The sequence below is a fragment of the Emydura macquarii genome, unplaced genomic scaffold, assembly GCF_026122565.2.
Source record: "Emydura macquarii macquarii isolate MOO-44397 ecotype Brisbane River unplaced genomic scaffold, CSIRO-AGI_Emac_v2 contig_2636, whole genome shotgun sequence".
NCBI lineage: Eukaryota > Metazoa > Chordata > Testudines > Chelidae > Emydura > Emydura macquarii.
Window position 1 is genome coordinate 22,335,150 of NW_027132773.1, and position 21,490 is coordinate 22,356,639.

General features: G+C 41.1%; 1 protein-coding gene across 2 annotated transcripts in view; it reads left to right on the forward strand.

The window, feature by feature from the left end:
• Positions 1 to 21,287, forward strand: part of CPED1 (cadherin like and PC-esterase domain containing 1) — a 169,872-nt gene extending 148,585 nt beyond the window's left edge. The window contains exons 20-24 of one of the 2 annotated variants that reach the window (XM_067564278.1): positions 7,962 to 8,182; positions 8,444 to 8,545; positions 8,757 to 8,844; positions 11,402 to 11,548; positions 19,448 to 21,287. In XM_067564278.1, coding sequence (XP_067420379.1) covers positions 7,962 to 8,182; positions 8,444 to 8,545; positions 8,757 to 8,844; positions 11,402 to 11,548; positions 19,448 to 19,675 — 786 coding nt within the window. In that variant the 3' untranslated portion in view covers positions 19,676 to 21,287. Of the gene's footprint in view, positions 1 to 7,961; positions 8,183 to 8,443; positions 8,546 to 8,756; positions 8,845 to 11,401; positions 11,549 to 19,447 lie in introns of those variants that run through there. The other variant, XR_010922862.1, reaches the window with a different exon arrangement.
• The last annotated feature ends 203 nt before the right edge of the window (positions 21,288 to 21,490 follow it).

Genomic DNA, 21,490 nt, shown 5'->3' on the forward strand with positions numbered 1-21,490 from the left:
ATGCCTTACAAGTGAAAAATCCGTTTGCATTGTTGTTAGAGACTGACACATACTTTGCATGCAAGCTTTGTTTCTTCTGCTGTATACCTAATGCATGGCATTGCTTTTGCATACTAATCTTACCAAATCTTCTTGCACATTCTTTTCTTATAGTGAAGCTTCTAAGGTGATTGCTTGGAAATACAGTATCTTCTTAATAGGCATGGTATGACTGTATGACATTTGAGAGAGATCTCTGATCTGAGACTCAGGTACAATTACTGGGAATACAAGTGTCCAGAAAGTAAGTAATGGTTATAAAGATTTTTGACGATATATTTCCTAGGTAAAAAAATAATGTCTTTTGGATTAAACCAGAGACCTTATCTATACAGAAAAAATTGCAATCACTCTTTTGTATATTTCTTCCTTCCTTTCTCCTTAATTGGCCACTTCTCAGCCAGCACAAGGTACTTCATTGCCATCTGGCTTTTTTCTCCCTTTGGTTTTCTCCCTGAGAAGGGGCTCTTCTAGGTTGTGCAAACCCAGCCATGGGATAGATTCTGCTTTCATTTGCACCTGCATAAATTGGAGGGGCTCCACTAAAGCCATTTCACGTGGGCCAGGTGCTTGGGAGAATACTTGCCCCTAATTTACAGCACATCCCTTTCCTAAAAGAGAAGAGAGCATTGGGACATTGCAGACTCAGTTCCCAATGGAATAACAGTCTAATATCATTTTGGAGAAATCACTGCTGAATGATCTAGGGCAGGCTCTGGGCCCCTACAGCTGGAGAAATGTCATGGTAATACAGGGACTGTTTGCAAGGAAATGGGATTTTTCATGTTAAAATATGCTTTTTATGGCAGTGTGGATGCACACTTTGCCCCATTGTTGCTGAGTCATTAGTCACTGGGCCCAATTCCACTCTGAGTTACACTGATGTAAATCCAAATTAACTTCATTTCCATGAGGGTAAGAGTTAGGAATCCACTGCTTCAGGCAGTGGAGCAGAACTGAAGTCACTCCACAGAGCCTTTAGAGCTCTAGCATTCCCTTTCATGGAGGGCATGGACCCGAGAATGTGCATCAGATTCTCCAGCTCACCCCCAGTTTGCTGCCTGTTGCTGCACTGGGAGCCTCCAAGAATCTAGACTCCATATCAGGTGGTGGGTGTGGATACCTTCCATGGTTTCTCCTAAGCCTTCTCCCATACGAGCAGCAGAATTGTACCAGAGAGTGGGAGTTGGATTTGCCCCTCACGTACAACACAGTCACCTTTGGAGTGATTGAGGTCACAAATGAAGAGTTTGATGGCCTCAGCCTAGTCCTTAAGATATGTGGCTATTTGTTCACATCAGTAAACCACCACAAATTGGCCAGAGAATCAAAGGCTGTAGATAAAAAGGGAGCAGCACATCATGTATGAAGGTGCATTACCAGAACTGAGTTAGGAAGTGTACAGAGTGCCTGACCGACCACTGCAACACTTCCTCCCTTTCTCCAGCACCAAAATTAGACTCAACATTTGTTAAAGGATCCATTAAAACAGAAGAATGTATGCCTAAAGTTCATGACCCTGATTCTGACCTCAGCTCTGCGAATCTTGAGTAATTCCATCGTATTTAGTGATTTACATGAGTGCAAGATCAGAATGGCCCCATGTAAACTACAGTGACTCTCTGTTAATGATACAGACAGTACAAAACATGGAAAGAGCAACAGGATGGCTTGCCTCTGAAGGCTAGCCACCGCCCTGATTACAGAATGAGCCCCTCTGAAAGGAATCGGGTGATTCCAGTATAAAAGCAGCAGGAAACTGCAGGGGGATGTCCAGGAAATGGTGGCTAGCTCTGTAGACAGTGTATGTAGTAAGAAGGGCCCTTCAGTCAGCAGGTAGGAAGGCCACCAGTGGAGAGGGCCGGTAAAGAAGGACAAACTCCAGGCAGGAGGCAAAAAGACAGATCTGAGGGAGGACAGGTCTGTGCCCAGCTGAAACCAGTGTGGTAGCTGTGTGAGTTTCTAGTTCTATTTTGAAATACTTTGTATTATTCTGGATTATCAGGAAAGAGACACTGAACTGGGGTTGGGATCTGGAGGGCCAATGGACCTGAGGACTGAATAAACTAGGCCCAAGGGGAAAATATATAATTTCCTTTGGACTGTGTGGAATATAAGAAGTCCTGAAGAAGAAGGAAACAGAGGCAGGGCAATGCTGAAGGGAGTGTTCTGGAGGCAGTTGACTGTATGACAAATAGCGATTAGAAATCTCTGAAAAGCAAAAAGCTTTGTCAAATAACCTTCCACAGGGCAGAAGAAATCTGTTGAACGCGTGCTCTTGTCTTAGCCTGGGCATTTATTTGAGACAGTTCTTTTAACGGGATTGTTCTTTTGTTAAAATCTAATTTCTGTTGCGCTTAGCTTTTGGTATATTTCTCCTGAACACCTTAAATTCTCTTTCCCTCGGGTGTTATTTTTATTTTAACTTTGCAGTGGGATTAACTCTGAAGCATTTTGAGATAATTTATGCATACATGACTAAATCAAATAAGGACAGATCCTGGCTCACCTTCCTCATGTGAGCAGATGCTCTGAAGTAGGAGGGACTTGTTCCCATGTGAGTTGGATGAGCGGGAATGGACCTAAAGTTGTATTACATTGGACTATCAGGAACAGATTAAATGAAATAGGTTGCAGGGAGTTTGTAAATAACTTGGCTTCTTTTGGAATGAAAGTCAACATATCTAAGAACATCAGATATATGTTGAAAGACCGTTATTGTGGTTTCTTCATTTCATTTCTTCTTTCATAGGGAAACAATAGAATGCAGTTTTTAAATGCTATAGAATGCAGTTTTAACTTATTTATTCATATTTCTCAAATACAATTCTACTGTACTGTGTCCATCCATTGCTCTGGGCAACTATCCCATAACTTTGCTATAAATAAAATCTAGAGAAGAGATGTGTTTTAATTTAGTTTTTCTTACTTTAACCTGGTTTTATTTCTTAAATTAAAATCTGTTCGTATTTCTATTTTTCAATCTGTTCGTATTTTGGTTCTTTCGAACAGAAATCTAATTCACTCTGGCTGCGTTTTCCAACTGTCTTTGCTTTGTCATTTAATTACTGTTTAACTTTTGTGAATGTGAGTTGGTTCTGTTTCATGCAAGCTTGATACCACCTGTGGTGAAAGAATGACACACATTGGGTGTGACATGAAACAGGATATAAATTCCCCAAAACAGTTTATAAGGGGCCTTATTTTACTGTATGGTTTGTTAGCAGCTCTAATCAGTCACGTGTTTGCATTTTAAACACAACAAAAAGGAAACTGATCTAAAATGTTGAGATTGAAGTAGATTTCTGCCGGGGGGATTCTCATTCAGCCAGCTTCTAGTATCTGTAGTCTCTCTGCCTTTGAACTCCTGGTTAAGGCAAACTGGATGCAGGCTACATTACACTGTAGATTCTAGTCACTTGGGGAATTACATATGTATAACCCAACTATATCAAAGAAACGTGCAATCAAAATAAAGAGGATACATTTGTATTACATCTGTGTGACAAAACTCCATATAAATGTATGGTTAATGAGCTTTTGCTGTAAGATTTATGAGACTTATTAAAACATAGCACTAATTGTTGTAAAAGGCAACTTTTAAAAAGATGTTGTAGGAAAGAGGTTCTAAGAGGTAACTAGCAATTCAATTAGTAATGCATAGATATCTGACCTAAATAACCAGAAAAAAAAAGGTTATATTTTGTTTATCATTCAAAAACACTATTCTGAGTTTAGCCCGGCAATAAAATACCTGTGAGCCATGTGTAATTAAGAACAGGAAATATGAAAAGGCAATATTTGTTGAAGCACTTGAAATTCAGCTGTTTAAACAGGAATTCTAGCTTACATTTTCTGAATAATGTTTTAGGATTAAGAGGTGTTTTGGACTTAAAGGTGTTTAAATTTCCTAAGTGTGGTTAATTTATAATGCTAGGCCTGGCTAAGTGAATTCCACTATACTTACACAATTTATCGAAGCCTGTTCATCATAATGGGAATTTTTCACACGAAACCTTTGCAACAAAAGACACTGAAACTCATCAGTCCCTGCAAAAATGTTGCACTATATAAATGTAATCCTGTGGTCCTCATGCAGATAAAATTCCCATTTATTTGAAGACTGCAAGACTGGGCCCTTTGATATAATTGTAAAGAAAACGAGATTCAGCATATTGTAAACACTCAATCATTGTTTGATTTGTGAATGTCACACAGCTGAGCATATTATCTTATACACAGCCCCTCTGCTGAAGTGTTTCTATTATATGCCACTGGCCAGAGGCAGAACTGGGGTAAGCTGAATTGAAATATATGGTGCTATGGCTACTGCACATTTGATTACATTGATTTACTGAATGCTTGTTAGTTGAAACTCCTGGTCAACTGAGGCTCTTGAATGTTTCCTGGGGCCATATTCCACTCCTCACTGGCCTCTTGGATGCCCAACCCTTCAGTGGAAAGAGTGCCAACTCCCTAAAGCGTGAGGGTCCCATGCCCAGAGCACAATGAAGACTGACCAGCTTTGCAGAATGGGTGTTTTAAAAGATTGTGCTTGTTGGAGACCGGTCCTTTAAAGCCTGTAGTGCATGTTGGCCTTCGTTTCATTGTCTTCTAAGCTCTGAGGGCTTCCAGAGTGTGACTGCTAGCATCGTCTACAGAAAGCAGCCAGCAGGCTTTAAAGGAGGGGTTCTCAAACTGGGGGCCCTGAACATTCCAATAATGGTGGCATGGCATGGGGGGTCTTCACTTTTTAAGGGGGGTCATTACAACCTGGTATATTTTCAAAGGGGGTCCCAGCAAAAAAAAGTTTGAGAACCCCTGCTTTAAAGTCTCTGCTCCAGGGTTGGTTGCCATAGAACATTTCACATTCTGCTTAGGCAAATGCTCTGATATTTTACAAAATCCCTGTTTCCAAGATTTTAGTTGATTAGCAGGAATAAGATGGAATCACAAAGGGGAAACAGTGCAGTCCTGTTACAGATCAGACCTAACATACAAAACTAAAGTTCTCCTGATCAATGGCTGGCATGATATCCTGCAACCTCCCCAGTGAGTTCAGCTTATCTCCACTTCCAATTCGGGTTTTCCCTACCCTCACAGAACTGCTCTAGCTGGTTTACCTACTTCCCACTTACCCTCCTAGGGGATCCCTTTCTGAATGGTTAATCTAAGTTCACAAGGGTCAAAGTGATAGGGTTTTGAGACTTGAACCTTATAGATCCAGTGATAGGCTGTGTATTTTCTCTTTGGTCTTGTGCTGTTATCTATCATCTTTTATTTTCCGAGAGTGCTTAGCACCATGGTATCTCTAAGGACCGAAATTGCCACCCTGAGAACTGGTCTTGTTTGACTGGTCTCTCAGTACTTCTCTTTCAAAATGACTGTTCATGGTGTGCTCACACAGAAAGATTATTTCCCCAGAATTATGAGCATCGCTTGTCTCATAACACTTTCAGGTCTGACCAGCCCATGAAGTCAAATGCAGACTTCAAGACTCAAGTTCAGCTCTAATGCATAGGAAGACTGGGGAGGGAACAGCAATTTTTAAAGCTCTAGAATTGTCAAACTTTTAACAGATTAAATTGTTTACTTTTTCTTTGAAAAAAAAAGACATTTGGAAAGGAAGCTGTCAACTGTCAGTCTGCAGTGGTTTGCAATAGCTCAGATACTGAACTTTGAAAATCTTTAGAATGACAAACCATAGTTAGTGATGCGAGCCATACCATGTCAGCAAAACTATGTCTTCACATCATGCTTGTTTGGTTTGGCTATGTTTTCACTCTGTTTTTTCCATGGAATGTCTTGTTCTGTTATTTCAAACCAATGGTAGGTGTGAAATGGCAAAACACAGTAACAAGGAGAAAATAAGCTTCTCAGAATCTTAGCCTCAATAGAATATGAAATGGAATAGAAATTCCACACCTGGCAAATCAGTGCAATGTATTGACAGACGTACTAGTTGAGGGTCAGGAAGGGGGCGGTTCCTGCCTATGGGAATAAAACTCATCGGTCCTCAAGGTGGCTACGTAGTTTTTATGAGTAGGATAGAAAGCATTTGACCTCTGAGCTACCAACTACCAATTGGTGCCTAACCAATTAGGGCCCATTTCTAATTATACTAAAACATTGAATAGAAATCTGTCACTCACACAGCCGTTTTAATGGTCTTTCCTTGCTTGCTGTTATCACTTTAAAGGTGACTTTAGGGGCCCAAAGATTGCTTTAATTTATGGAACCTTTACGTAGCTGCCTGTGGGCAGCTCTGTAGCCTAGATCGCTGGAGCACAGAACATCATTCCAGTCACTAGCATGTCCCTTTCCAGCCCTGCCCCTGCCTGCGGCATGCTCCTACACCAGGGGCTGTGATAGGGTGGTCAGCTTAGTGCCACATACCTGGACCCTCAGCTGCTTTTATAGCTCCAGATTTCTCCAGGGGCCATCACTGCTCCTTTTCACTGCTGATGCATAATGGGACCTGCGGCCTCCTGAAGAAGGCTAGAATATAGGATGTAGTTGTGCAAAGTGAGAGGAGTTATTCTCCAAAGACTTTTACATTAGTTTCTACTGAGACAAGGTACAACACTAACATTAACTTCCACAGTTTGTCAGAGTTCTCCTACAATGAAACAAACTCAAGTTAGAGCTGCCCTGTGTGGTCAGAACGGTCGTTGCGCTTCCGAATGCATATGGCAGATGGGGTAAAGCATCAAAACCCACTACTGGGTATCGAGTACCTTCCCAGAAAGGAAGCAGACGCACTGTCAATGCAGTAGGAAGCATACTGCAGAGTTAAGGCACAGAGGACATGCTTGTGCCAGCGCTTAGAGGATATCTGATTCCTGGCTTTACACTTTTACTGCTGTGTGTATGTTTCTAACCATGCTCACTGTGGTACAGTAACAGGTCACAGGCACGGTTCTGATGGCATGCTGCAATAAAATTATTTTTCCTTTTGCTTTATACCCTTGGCATAACACTCCACCTTGCATTCTCTTTTATTTGGGAGGACACCACATAGCCTCAAGGGGTTGGTGCCATGCTACCCTAAGTGATGTGATGCACTAGGGATGGATTAGATTGAAATACACACACACACAAACCCAATAGCCTCCATATATAGAGGAGCTCAAGGGATTTGTAGGTTGGTTGTTGCTGCAAAATCAGTGCAGGGGACCATTAATCAAGAAATCCTGGGCCAACCTCTGCTTTTTTTTCACCACTATGAATCCAGAGTAACGCACCATTGAGCCTTGAAGTGGCTTCTGTGAAGGTGGAGCTTCTGTCCATCTTTGAGCAGTGATGCTTACTGCCTTTTTGTATCACACTCCAGGATATTCTTAGAGTTTTCAGAAGCTTTTTTGACCTCCTTTTTCCCTAAAAAAACCCCAACCAAACAAAAAGTATCTCTTTAAAGGTAATGGAGCCACTTCATTTCTTTGTTGGGTATTTCTTTGGTGTAAATTCAACTACAATCAAATTTGAGGATGACACCAGAACGATAGGTTAGGAAACACACAGAGTATAGGGGGGAAAACCTGTAAAATGACCTCGAGATTACAGCAAGAAGCTGCAAGCAACAGCAGGGCTTATAAATGTAAAGTTCTACAGCCAGGGAGAAGAAACAAACAGCCAGGGTGAAAAATGTAGGGATGTATCCAAGCAGCTACAGCTGTCACATTAAGCCCAGTTTACTGTCTCCTTAATACTATTCTAACATTACTTTGTATTTAATCATAATAAATATATTTTGAGAGAGAAAATTAGTTGTATTGGGAGTAGGAGGCTGGAGGAATAGTGCTCCACAGTCTGAAAAAGGTTAAAATTTGATGTGATGCATATAATGTTCTAGCTAGATCAGTGATTCTTAGACTGCCTAATGTACAGTGTATGAGGAATATCCTCTTCTTTTACATTTAAAGGTTCTTTTCATTGGAGACTCAACTAACAGAGGGATAATGTACTATCTGATAGAAAGAGTGAATGAGACCCTTCAGGAATGGCAAAAGGCTCATGATGTTAAATTTTATCATAACATAAATGATGGGAAAACATTTATCAGTTACTCCTACTACCCCCAGTTTTGGATCAATGTAAACCAGAGGCCGACGTTTGAAAAAGCACTAGAACAGCTGTTAAAAAGGTACAATATAATGTCTATTGCTGGGTGGTTTGTATTCTTCTTCCATTCACAAATGTGTTTAACAGACCTGTACCATTAAAATCAGTAAATAATTAAGTACAAGATGTACAGGCCATATTGTGTGGTTGAAAAATAGTCAAATGACATCACCCCTCTGATGAGGATGCCAAATACAGTTCATTGAAATGTAATGTGATGCTGTTAAAATGTTTACCACCTGTTTTAAGGCAACATATGGTGTTTTTTCTTTCTGGGTTTTAGATCACATCCTCTTGAGAACACAGACCAGACTGTGTTAGTTGTTGGTGGTGTTCAGTGGCTTAATTCCAATCACCTGCAAATTATTCAAAAGGTGTTGAAGAGGTAAAGTTTAGTGTTATATGTTTATATTATCCCATATAAACATTGATATGATGAAAAATTACAATCACCCAACTCAATCGTTTCAGATACTAACATTTCATGTTTTTTCATCATTGTGCATTTAAATCTGATGTTAAAAGAAGTAATTCGGTAATGTTTCTTTATAGATTTATAAATATAAAGCATGTGTTTTATTTCGCTTGTTAAACAGGGAAAATCTATCAAATATCCTGGTAGTTATCAAATCCGTAGGAATGGGCTTTCATCTACCAGTGGATGGACTACATTCTTTATCGCAGGTAGGTCAGATTTTGACTGCATTCCCTGGAAATGCTTATTGTCTAAACAGTGACTTTTGTTGTCTCTTTAAAATACATTGCCTCCTCAAACTTTAAATGGACCAGGGAGAGAGAAACATTTGTATTTGTAATATGGTTTGCTGATATGGTCTTGAGCCAATTATCCTTATTTCATGGATTCCACAACACTCAGATTCCAGGCTTCATACTAAACTGGTTGTTCCAAGAACTAGAAGCACCTTCACTATTATACATAGTGCCAACTGGCAGAGCTGAATGGGAGACAGATTGATCCAGCCACATAGATAGTTGAACCTCCCCAGTCTCCCTTTCTACAGGGAGGTGATGATTATTGGAGCAGGTTCATCGGTACACACTGGCTAATCTGCACTGCTCTCAATAAATGTAGTTTAATCAGCCAATTAATCAAGTGTAGGCTGCTTTATATCACCAGAACATCACAAAGCAGCTGGAATATACTAGTGAATCTGGCCTTTTAATTATATGTTAATAGTGTCAGATGGTTATTCTAAATAAGGTCAAAGGCACCCATGGTAGCAGATGGGCACATTTTTACTATGTTGTTATAAACTGCCATAGATCAATAGAGTGTGAATGATATTTCTCACTGTTGTAAAAGACTTAAGTAATGCTAGTCCCTCCCTAAAGGATCTTACAGTCTAATAGAAACAGATAAGACAGTAAGAGGTGGTAACTTTAAACCATTCTTTTGTCATAATCACTATCATCATCTCTTCCCAGTTCTGTAACATTTGAGGGGCAGGGAGGTGAGGGACTCTGAAGGAGAGAACAAGATCTGGGTTGGGTCAATCACAAATATTATATTCAGGGGCAGTTTTGAGGGATCCTATTAACTCTTCTCTAATCGGAATAGTCCTAGAGGCAGGGCAAAGGAGTGGATCTTGGGAGACCTGAGTGCTACTCCCAATTGTCCAATGATTTGCTGTATGACCTTACATCTGTCAGATAAACTCTCTCTGTTTCCCCATCTTTAAAGTAGGGGTGTTATTGTTCACCCTTCTTTGTAAAGTGCTTTGAGAACAACCGCTGAAAAGCCATAGGTTATCACTATATATGACTGTTAATAGTCAGAACTCTGGAATATTTTTTTCCATTTCTGCTACTAACTCAGTGTGACCTTGGCAAATCACCTCTCTCTGCTCCAGTTTATTCATCTGTAAAATGAATGTAATCGTCATGACTTCCATTCGGACCCCAGAAGAGAGTTGTTCTATTTTAGGGGAAAAATTATTGAACACACAACAAGACTAACAAAACTGTCCTAGTTTACCATTATTTAGAATGTTTGGCACTCCTGTCATGGCTTTGAATAGGAGTGAGGACTGGATAGGAAAACCAACATAATTCAGGCCTAAAATAAGTAAGGGGAAGAAGATGGCCAAGTGGTTGGGGCACTAGCCTGGGATATGGGAGACCCAAATTCAGTTCCCTGCTCTGATACAGACTTGTGTGATCTTGTCAAGACACTTAGCCTCTCTGTGCCTCAGTTCCCTATCTGTAAAATGGGGGACCCAGACACCACCAGGCTAAAACCACCTATTGAAACATCATGAAAAATGAAGCCCCTAAGTCTGTCAGTCATAGGATATACACAAGATAGGTAAGGTAAGACAACAGAAAGCAGAAAAGTCTTCTCAGGGACAACATCGTGATTTGGTTTCATTTCTTAGTCAGCAAATCCACAGAACTCTGGAAAACAATCTGGTTTAACTCCAGTCAATTGTTACTGCTTCCGTCCAAACATTCATCTTATTTGCAATATCTGAGTCTCAACTAGTTCACTCACATGGTTCGGGTGGGTTGAACAAGAGGATTACCCCACTGAGGCTCAAAAGCCTCTCTGTCTGAGGTTGCTGTACAAAGTAAAATGCAGTCACTTGACAACTTACAGCTAACGTTTTCTATTCATGTCCTCCCTCCCATGTCTTGACAAATGCTAGGCTGTTCCTCGGTGTGGCTGGTTTGACAGTACTCATGGAACTGCAGAATGTAACAACTCCTGTCAAAGACAATGGACTCAAATACCTGTGATTTTTAAGCCAAAACTTGTCTTTTACTGGCCAATAACTACTTTATAATAGGACTTTTTATGATTTTGCCTTAGTGTTATGAGACTTAATTTCTTTTGTAGGAGGATTTCCAAATATAATTATGCAATTATGCCCGTTACTATTGCATTAGTTAATTTTAAAGCTTAATTCTCTTTTAAATCAGCTTGACTTCTTCATTGTACATGATATACTCTTTTGTATAAAGAGGAGCTAATTCAATAGATTTCCTTTTAGCCTTTGTATGCTTTAATACATGTGTTGAGAAACTGCTTCAAAATTTAACAAAGTCTTGGAGCTATAGCTATTTTCACTAGTGAAATTGCTGTAATTCATGTGGAAAATAGTATAATTTTTCATTCAGTATTGGCTCAATTTTGCAGTTTTGCCATTATTTTAGGGTCAGAGCCTTTGAAATCAGTCAGCATACTACTGATAAACACTGATATTTTTGCTTTGGAAAACAGACTGAAGTGCAAAATTTATGGAATGAAAATTTGATTATTGTGGGTACTGCAAAAAGATATGGCTATGAGGTGGTTGATACTTTCGTCATCACAATGGGACGCTACAAAGAATTTCTGCCAGGGAAGTGTGGATGCCATTTCCATGAGGTAATCATTTATTGTTTATACTGGTCTCATTTAAGTATTTTAAAAGGGCTTTTAACTGTCAGATGCTGTAGAGAAAATATGTACAGCATAGTGATGTTATGAAGACCAAGACTATAACGGGGTTCAAAAAGAACTAGACAAGTTCCTGGAGGATAGGTCCATCCATGGCTATTAGCCAGGATAGACTGGGGTTGCTGTTTGCCGAAAGCTGGGAATGGGTGACAGGATGGATCACTTGATCATTACCCGTTGTATTAATTCCCTCTGAAGCATCTGGCATTGGCCACTGTTGGAAGACAGGATACTCGGCTATATGGACCGTTGATCTGACCCAGTATGGCTGTTCTTATGTTTTTATGTAGAATAGTGAATCAGAGGTAGATCTAAATGAAGCTCGAAAAACTTTATAATGCATGTGAAGATATATGCAGCTCACCATTGAGAGAACAGAGACCTGGTCTACACATACTGCGAAATTTGGCAGCAGTCGGCAGGAGATATGCAAGCTACTCTACATAGCTTGCGTATCTCCCGTTAACTTCCTAAATTTTAATGAGCACAGTGTCCCCACTACACTGTACCAATGGGAAATGCCCTCCCGTCAATGCAGCATTACTCCTTTTTTCCGGGGGTGGATTTATTAAGTCGATTTCCGGATCGATTGAGTGGAAGTGGAGACCCGCTCAATCGATCCCAAAGAATCGATCTGATGGCAAATTTGCTGCCATCAGTGAAGACCTATCTAGAGACTGTGTAATGGCCAAGGTTCAGATCCTCAAAGGTATTTAGGTACCTAACTCCCAATAGGTTGGCATCCAAATCTGGGCCCAAATATGAAACAGAAATACCCTAAGAATGGAGACTCCTATCCATGTAAACCCAGTGAAATCACAAAAGTGATGCTCTGAAAAATTACTTCTAATGGAAAGGGATTTCTCTGTGCCTGGTTTTGTTTCCATGCTCCTGAGCTTCTCTGCTCTGCATTGTATAATCTTGTTTCTTCGGGGTCCATTCAGTCTACCTATTTTGGCACTGTCACCAAGCTCATTGACATATCAGCTGTTTGTCTCAAATCTTTCTTCGCTGGTTTATTGACTTCAATCATTCAGAATCTGCCACTTCATGTTCTTATTTGAGAGAGTGGAGGCTACAGATATGTTGTTTATAACTTTCCTGTAGGAGGGTATGTACAAGGAGAGGGGTTGCACTGGTAGAGGCCTGTGAGTAGGTACTATAATTGTGCTAATTTCATGCTCTTGTCTGTGTATAGTGCTACTTCTGGCCCTAGTTTTCTCTTCTGGTTGTATACTTGGAGGGATTCTCTGTTCCACTTTACGCTTACTGGGCTAAATTCAGTCCAGCTTTATGGTGGCAACAGGTACAAGGTCTTGGCTGTGGAAAGCCCACCAGATGGGTTGCTACAGTTGTGCAAAGAGTCTGTAGCCTTCCCTCCAACAGGGGACTCAAGCGCTTCCAGGCAGCCCAAAAAATGAATGATGCAGGCTGGGGAGGGGGCATGGCCAGGGTAATCTATGTTCTTAGCAACTGCCCCTGGCTGAAAAGTGAAAACTAAACTGGCTCCCCTGGAAAACCCTAGGGAGGTCTGCAGCATATCACCACCTACCCTGCTGAGTGAGTCCCCCCAGGCTGGCCAGGCTGGTACAGAGAAGTGCAATTAACTTGTACCTCCCAGTATCATCAGTACTGAATCCAGATGCAAGTGAATTACTATTATTTCAGGCTCTCATTTCAGCTGACTGTATGTCACCCTCTTTGAGCCTTTTTGGTGTAGAGTTCATGTCAGGACGTGTTCAATGTATGCTGCGTTCCATTGACCCAAGGGAATGTTACAAGCTGGTGCAATGTGGAGCAACCAGAGGATGCTCCAAGTTGCACCAAGAGTCAAACCAGCAAGCCCCAGAATTGGGAGGGGTACTGGAGAATTGTGTAACGCCACCTATGTTCTAGTACCCCTGCAGGCTTATTAACTCCAGGATGCTATACTGATCATTGTTATTTGAATTAATGCACTAAGCCTCAACATTAAATAATTACTGAACATGCGTGTGCTGTATGGGTATCTACGGAACATCAGATAAACAGCTAAACTCTTGGCCTAGCATGAAGTATGCACTTCATAAAATGAGAGGAGGGGTAGTTGTGGACAGTTTCTTCAATTGTTTCAGAGTCCTGGTTAGGAATTTGAAGGGAATCTTCTCAAGATATTACAGAGACAGCAGCTCATGGCTTAAATCATCAAAGAACAAGCAAGCACACTATTGAAACTAGGCACAAAATCAACCTGGTAGCTGCCCAGACAATATCCAGAGAAAGTAGGGAATTTGAAAAACTAGGTATCTAAAGTCATTCTGGTTTCCTTTCGGATATATTTTTGAGTGTCTGGGGTGTCTTTTCACAGTTAGCACTGATAAAGGAGGGATCAGTTTTGTATTTGCATTTTTAGTGCCATAAATATATCAAATGGAGACATGCTCCCTTGATTTTGAGCGTTTCTCTGAGTGAAACCAGAAGACGTTCTTCCCTGATGACTATATTAAGGTGCATCCTCTGCCTTACGATTGACTGATAATTCTGAATATGAGACCTGATTTAAGGAAGTTCCCTTGTGCCATCAGAAGTACCACCATAGAATTTCATTAGGGTCCCACCACAGTTTCAGAGACGCCTATTTGTTGGTATGAGAGACCTGTGCCAGGATTCCAGAGTTGAATTATTAATCTGCTGGGAGTCTGAACATTCCATCAAGGCATTTAGCTCTAAAGGAGGTTCAGTGAATGTCTATGTGCTACTTCAAAGCATTTCACCAGGCTACTCTTAGGAATTTAGGAAACATAGTGATCAGTCAAGGGAATTTTGGGTCATCAACTCATTTCCCTTCAAGTGCTATAATCTGACTCCAAATCAAAATTATTTCTGCTGTGAAAATCAGAACCATGCACTCAGAAATGATCAGTAACCCCTTGCCTCAATTTTCTGCTTTATTCCACTAAAATCTCACAAAGGGAATAAAACTTTCCACTTTTAAAATTGTGAACTTTCATAAATCAAGAGTCAGCTTTGTGCGGACTGTTTATATTGCACAATTAAAAAGGAGGTTAAAGATGCAATAAGTTCACAATAATATAAGTAAACAAAGACTGGGCAGAAGTTGGTATAAAAAAAGTCAAACGTAGGAAAATAGGATGCACCAAAAATTGTATGTTTGTTCTTTTTTTTTTTTTTAAACCAAGAGTCAAATTAATTTACAAGGCTTCATGGATATCTAGGAAAACCATTTCAAAATGCTCAGGGTATTCAAGGACTTCAGGTCAGAAAGAAACCAGCAGCTGAAGGAAACCCCTGCAGTATCATTACTGACTGTAATGGTGCAATAACCACTCCTGATGCAACGTTTAAGACACAGGAATCTACAAGCTATTTCACTTGGAGAAAATCCTAGATAAGTTTTAAAACTCACCACACTCTGCCCCTGGACAAGATTTCTGGAATTTGTCTGCCGTCAATACAAGCAGCTCCGAATTTCAGGGACTGCTGAACACTCTCTGAATGTCTCAAGGGAAGAATAAATGCAACTTGCATTTGGTTAAAGGGACACGTGTTTTAATGTGATCCTCACTCTGGGGTCTAACCCTCTCTCCAGATAGAGGTGTGTGCACAGGACTCCCACTGAAGTGAATGGAAGCTGCAGACTTATAAAGGCAGGATATGTCCTTGAATTCTGGGTGAAAGTGCTGATTTCTGCTGTGCGGAAACACTGGGAAATCTCTGATTCTCCCCCTTCTCTTCCCCCCCCCCCCAAGTTTCACAAAAAACAAATAAAAAAATAAGGTGTCCTTCATTGTACACTCGCTTCATGCCCTGGAAAAAAAGACTGTAACTAATGAAACCTAAGAATAGCTGAAAAACAAACAGAAATCCAGGATCACAATAATTGAAAATAAAAAAAGATTCAATAGTCTTCCTGTGGTGTTATCCAGCCAACCCCTGTTTTTCACATGGTGATTCTGACCATTTCCTGGTGGCTAATAAAGTCTATTTAATCCTCCCAGCTGCAGTATCATAAAAATGCTGTCACCTTTTAAACCACAAGCTCTTATTTTTCTGCTCAGGCTTCACTGAGGCAGATGCTATCTCTGAAACACAACAGCCTATAGGACCTTTACCATGCTTCTGAAGGAGACAGATGCTGGAATCAGCTTGGCCTCTGCTTCTTCTCTGGGGTCATTGGGACTCATTCTAGCAAATCCTGATACAGGGTCCGGGCCTTAGTTTCATGGAATTCCATGAGTGCTGCAGCCAGCTGAAGGCTTTAATGAGTTTAAATGAGAGTGGGCTACCAGCAAGGCATTCTTGGTGATGAGTCTCATTCTTAAGAATTCATTGTCCTCCCTTGGGGATCAGTCATGGCTGCGGAGGTGCATAACTGCATTGCCTCAGGAGCAGCCAGGGAATCAGACAGTGACTCCCCGTCACAATCTGCTTTCCGGTCCACCCCTTGCTCCAGGAATGATGTCTTCAGCATCGGTCCTATACCCAGTGCAGCACATATCACAAGCCAGTGTATCAATGCTGAGAAGTATAGTGTTGTGTGCTGTGGAGCCAAAAATCTACCCATTCACCACTCCTTTCTGCCCACACAACTGGGGGAAGGACAGAGAAACCCCACAGAGGCTTTTTCTCCCTCCCACCTGTCCCTGCCCCCATATATACACAAACACAAAGCTATCTGTGGTATGAGTAACTGGCACAGCCAAGTAAAGAGATGCCAATTGCCCCTTCCCATCACTATGCATGTGTGCAGCGGCACAGGCCATAAGCTGGCCTTAATCAGCCAGAATTCAGATTTGGTGTTCTTCTGAGCCCACTGCAGTTCCTTTCTGTTTCCCCAAACTTTTGCAGCGTGGACTCCATGTTGTAGTCTTATTAGCTTGTGCAGCATGAAATGGGGAATATCTATGTGAAATACTTCCAGGCTGCTTTGTGCAGGATTGGGCGGAAGATGTCAGGGGTTGGTGTTTTTTTTAAAGTAGTTCTGGGTGATCTCACAGACAAATTAGCATTAAGGGTTCAGTTTAGCCATGATTTTCATCCAGAGGGACTCCAATGAACTGTGTAGCTGCATGAGGTGTAAGTCAGGGCAGAATTTTGCTCTGTTTTTATTTTAAAAATCCTGTTATTGACGCTGTGGGGCCTTTGTGACTGGAACAGGAGAGAAATACCTAGGCGGAGGAGGTTAACATGGGGTCCACTAGCCACCAAGAAGTAACCTAGGTCACTGAGTATGGTCCACAGAGACCCACCTGAATGTTTTTATACCTCATTAGTTTTAACAGCCTTGGCCTCAGTTCAGTTTTGCATCATGGCAAGGGGATGGGAGGAGTATCATGGAGTTCATAAGCAGTTTGCACTATGAAAATGGCATTTTTCCTCAGAGGCCCGACACAACAACATTGTGTAGAACTCCAGAACTTTTCATGCTGTATGAAACCAACTGAGCGATTAAATCCACCGCTTGGTACTTCCACTTTTTCACTTAAAGACACTCCTAACCCCTAGTAGAAAACTTCCCCACCCTGTGACAACTGAATTAAGCTACGGCTGTGCGGGAGACTGGCAGTGGAGGGCTGGCCATTTTGTGAGTTTTGAACAAGATATATGGATTGTATTCAGCTGCTCTCATTTAACCTTTAGTCCCTGTTTACACTTGCTGGGCAAACCAAGGGCCTGATCCTGTGAGGTGCATTGCACCTGGAATTCCTGTTAACTTCATTAGGTTCCTATGGATCCTTCAGAGAAGCCACAGAACCCAACAGCAGCCTGGAAACACATAGCACCAGGGCTACCAGCCCTGCTGTGACTGGAGGGGAGCTGAATCTCTCCACACGACTAGGTGTGAGGTTCAGAACCTTCCTGCCCCTGCCAATCTGCAGCCATTGCTAGTTCCAGGGACCCAAGACAACATATCCAAACTGATCTTTAACTAGTTTGTGCCTCTCAACATGCTTAGGAAGGGAGCAGATGGACCAGGGACACAAAAAGACCCTAGACCTGCATGGCAGCTAGGACTGATGTAGATTTATTCTATAACTTAATGGTAGTGGAATAATGTATACAAAATAAGAAACTGGCAGCCTTTGGATTTTGGTATCTTAATCAGTGGCTAGCTGCAAGATGAATACTAAATTACATTCCTGGGAGATTACTGTCATCAGGAATGCAGCTTTGGGTGATTGGTTCAAGGTCGCATCATTTCAGAATAGTTACTTGATCGAAGGCACTAATTTAGAAAAATTAACCTGCAGGAATAGCATGAAAACAAATGGCTCCTCTTGGCTTAGCTGTATCAAATGGGTCTTAGAATATATTAGTGTCGTAAATGGATACAACCTGCTTTTTTGCAAAATTAGCCAACCCCTCTCACTCATCCTGCTGAGCCTTTCTAATTTTCACATGCTTTCTCTCCCCTCACATTTTATTTTGTGCAAGGTGCTTCTGTACATTTCTTATGACCTTATTTAAATGCAAACATTGGTTTTAAGTGTCTAGTACATGATTCCAAACATATTTCATCTTACAAAAAATAACCATCTGAAGCACATACATAAGCATGAATACTGTCCCTAGCCAACTGTGTATCTTGTTGGATACCATAGGAAATTAAGGACCATTGGAACTACATCACGCATGATTTGGTTCTCTTTATTTTTAAAACAGATTAACAGCTCAGGGCTCCCTTCTGCCAAATCAAGCAATCAGGTATAGGAGCTTTCAGTTCTGGAACTAAACTCAATAGAATGGGCTAGCAATTGTGACAAATGAATACTGTTTTGCTGGAGAGCCTTTTTCTGATGCTTGTTCACTTTTTCTTTTTTAAATCCACATTACGTAGCATAGCTCTGTTTCACTTTGGGGATGGCACAAACCTCTGGAATCCAATCCATTTTCTGCTCTTTTTTTTTTCTCCCCCTTCGAGGACTATGCTTTAAGGTGACCTGTCTTTCCAATGAAGGAACCAGCTCCTAACTTACCTTTCCAGCCAGCTTGTATGCAGCTTCTGGTTGGCAGTGGTTATCGTGGTGGTGGTTGTTTGTTATTTGCATTACCATGGCACCTAGGAACACTAGTTACAAATCAAGATCCCATTGTGCTGTGTGCTGTACAAACCCAGAACAAATAGAGGGTCCCTGCCCCAAAGAGCTTACAATCTAAGTTGTTTAGAAGGTGTCCTTGGGGTATGGAATATTCCATATCCACACAGGCTAAACATGCTGCTTCCAGATCAATCCCAGACTCTGGTAATCCAAAGAGCAGGGGATCTGATCTGGGATCTCCTGCATTGCTCTGCCTCCAAGCTACTGGTCCAGTCTACAAAGAAGGTCTGTGACTCAAGTACTAGGATTAGAGACGGACCTGAACTATGTAGTTCAGATACTGATCTGGATCTGAAATTGCCCATAGTTCAGGGGTGTCCAAGGTTTAATCTGGCCCACTGTAGATATCCAGGTGAGCTGTGAAGTTTGAATCTTGGGGTTTAGTTCAGGCCATCTCTAATTAATACAGTGTTTAAAGGGCTACAGCATCAACTAAAGAAGTTCATCTGGTGTAAGTATTTTGGGTTCCTTAATCAGGAAGGGCCAGATTGAATTGTACCTTACATACTGATTTGTATCTCACACCACTGGTAGGCTCACTATAGGGAATGGGACCAGTTGTGAAGTAAGTCCTCCTCACTGTGAATTAGGTATCAGAATCTGGTCTTTAAAGAACTGAGGTCTGGTTACCCCATTAGTTGTGCACATGCAGCTGACTGGATAATCAGGCCCATCTCCCTTTAGGTGCGTATAGAAACCATTCATCAATGTCACTCTTCCTTTGCAGGTGGTGAAATCCAAAACTTCCAAAGAAAGTCCTCACATAACAATCAAGCTGCCAAAGCCCTATATTCTGGGGAAATATTTCAACAGCCAAAGCCAGCTCTCACAACTGCAAGACTATGCAATGAATTCTCAGTCACCGTATCATGTCAGAGGTCCAATAAATCAAGTCTATTCTGAAATCCTCCTCAGCAGGATCTGTGCAAGTAAAAGCAAAGCTACTGACTTATAGCCTCTATCAATGAAGTTTTAGAGCCGGAGCCTTCCCACTTCTGCAAATGACAATCCAAGGACCATATTAAATTTATTTACATGCTTCTCTGATTGACTGCACACGTATCAATGCCACTCAAGACGTGGCACTTTTCCTAAAGTTTTATGAAATCAAGATCTGTCCTTTCAGATCTTAGGTTTTGGAATGGAAAGATGCAAAAAAGGGGGTGGAGAAGTTACTTGAAATATTGCCAAATACTAAAACAGCTGCAGGCCAAGCAACTGTGTATTGTGACAGTAAAGAGAGAGAGAGAGATATACACTTGAAGTGTTTGAAAATGGCTGTTTTATTTCTTAAGCAATAGAGAGACGTATCTATTTATAGTATTATAACATATATAGAGACATTCCATTCCATTTTAAAGAACTTTATTGCATACTGAGAGGTTCCCCTTCATTAGCAATATAGGGATATTTCTATTTCAATACTTGTTTTTCATGTATTGCAAAGGCAACTATTACCATTTTATCTAATTTTCATCCACATCTGCAGCGGATCATCTTTTAACTTACAATAAGAAGGAGAGTTGTTTGTATTATTTTTCTGCATGCTCTAAATCCAAGAGGCAGAGGTTACTTAGAAGAGAGGCTGATTATAACTATCCCCGCCTAACATGGATAGATAATGAGTACCTTAGTATATCCTTGTTTATGACCCTGATTTAGGAAAATAGCCCTATTGATGAAGGCTCCTTGAGCCCTGTGTAAGTGCTTTCCTGGTTAGGGGTCCATAAGCATATCAGGGACTTCTCCATATGCGAATTCCCCTGTCTCTGAATTTACAAAGATGCTTGCTATCCAAGGGTCCAATCCTGAAGTCATTGTTCAGAAAATTCCTATTGCATATATACAAGGACTGCAGGATTGACTAAAAAAAAATGTAATTGTAAACAAATACTGAAAAAACTAGTTCCTGATGTATTTTGGCACAACCGTATATGATTTAAGAGAATATCATGTGAGTTTAATCTGTCTAAAAGCACCAGGAAATGTAAGGACATGTTTAAAAAATTAGATTCCACAGTCAGCATCAGTATTCAGGACTCTCTGCTCCCTCATAATGTATGTCGTAGGAGGAAGCAAAAGTGTAGGAATTATGAGTATAGGGGCAATCTGAGTCATGCTGCCTTCCATACCCCCACTCTGTAGAGCTGCTTGTACTCCACTAGCACATTATAAAATGTGCCCCTTTTGTGTGGAGGGTGTTCCAATGCAGCAGAGTTAAGAAGCAGGTGATGGTATGTTTCAATAGCAATTTACTACATTATTTACTTGCACCTTTGTTTTGGCATTGACTCCCCCTACGTGCCTCCCACCCTCCTTGGAACAGGAAGTAGCAAGCAACTTTGGTGAGGAAACCAATCGCAGCATGGCCACACTGCAGGAGTGGAGAGTCCTTAAAGTAGAGGAGCTGCCACTATTCACAAGTGGCTCTGGAAATTCATGAGGGGAGGATCTAGGATTCCCTATGAATTTTTGAGTGCCACATAGTTGGCAGCCCATATTCCTAGCTACTTACAGCTTGTGAATAATCCTCCCTGCAGGAAGGTGCTGTGTGTTACATTGTCTGTGAAGAAATGTCTCTGAATTTATACATAAGCTTTTTCCTGCCATGATCCTTCACATGAAAAGGGAGAAAATAGGCCTTCTTTGTATCTCTGGAAGATTTTTCAGTGAATTGCCAGAAGCTGTTGCATTTTAAGCCAGGGACAGTTCACAAAAGTTGAAAGCATCAGTATTTAGTTATCTCCCATATTTTGCAGGATTCTGTTGT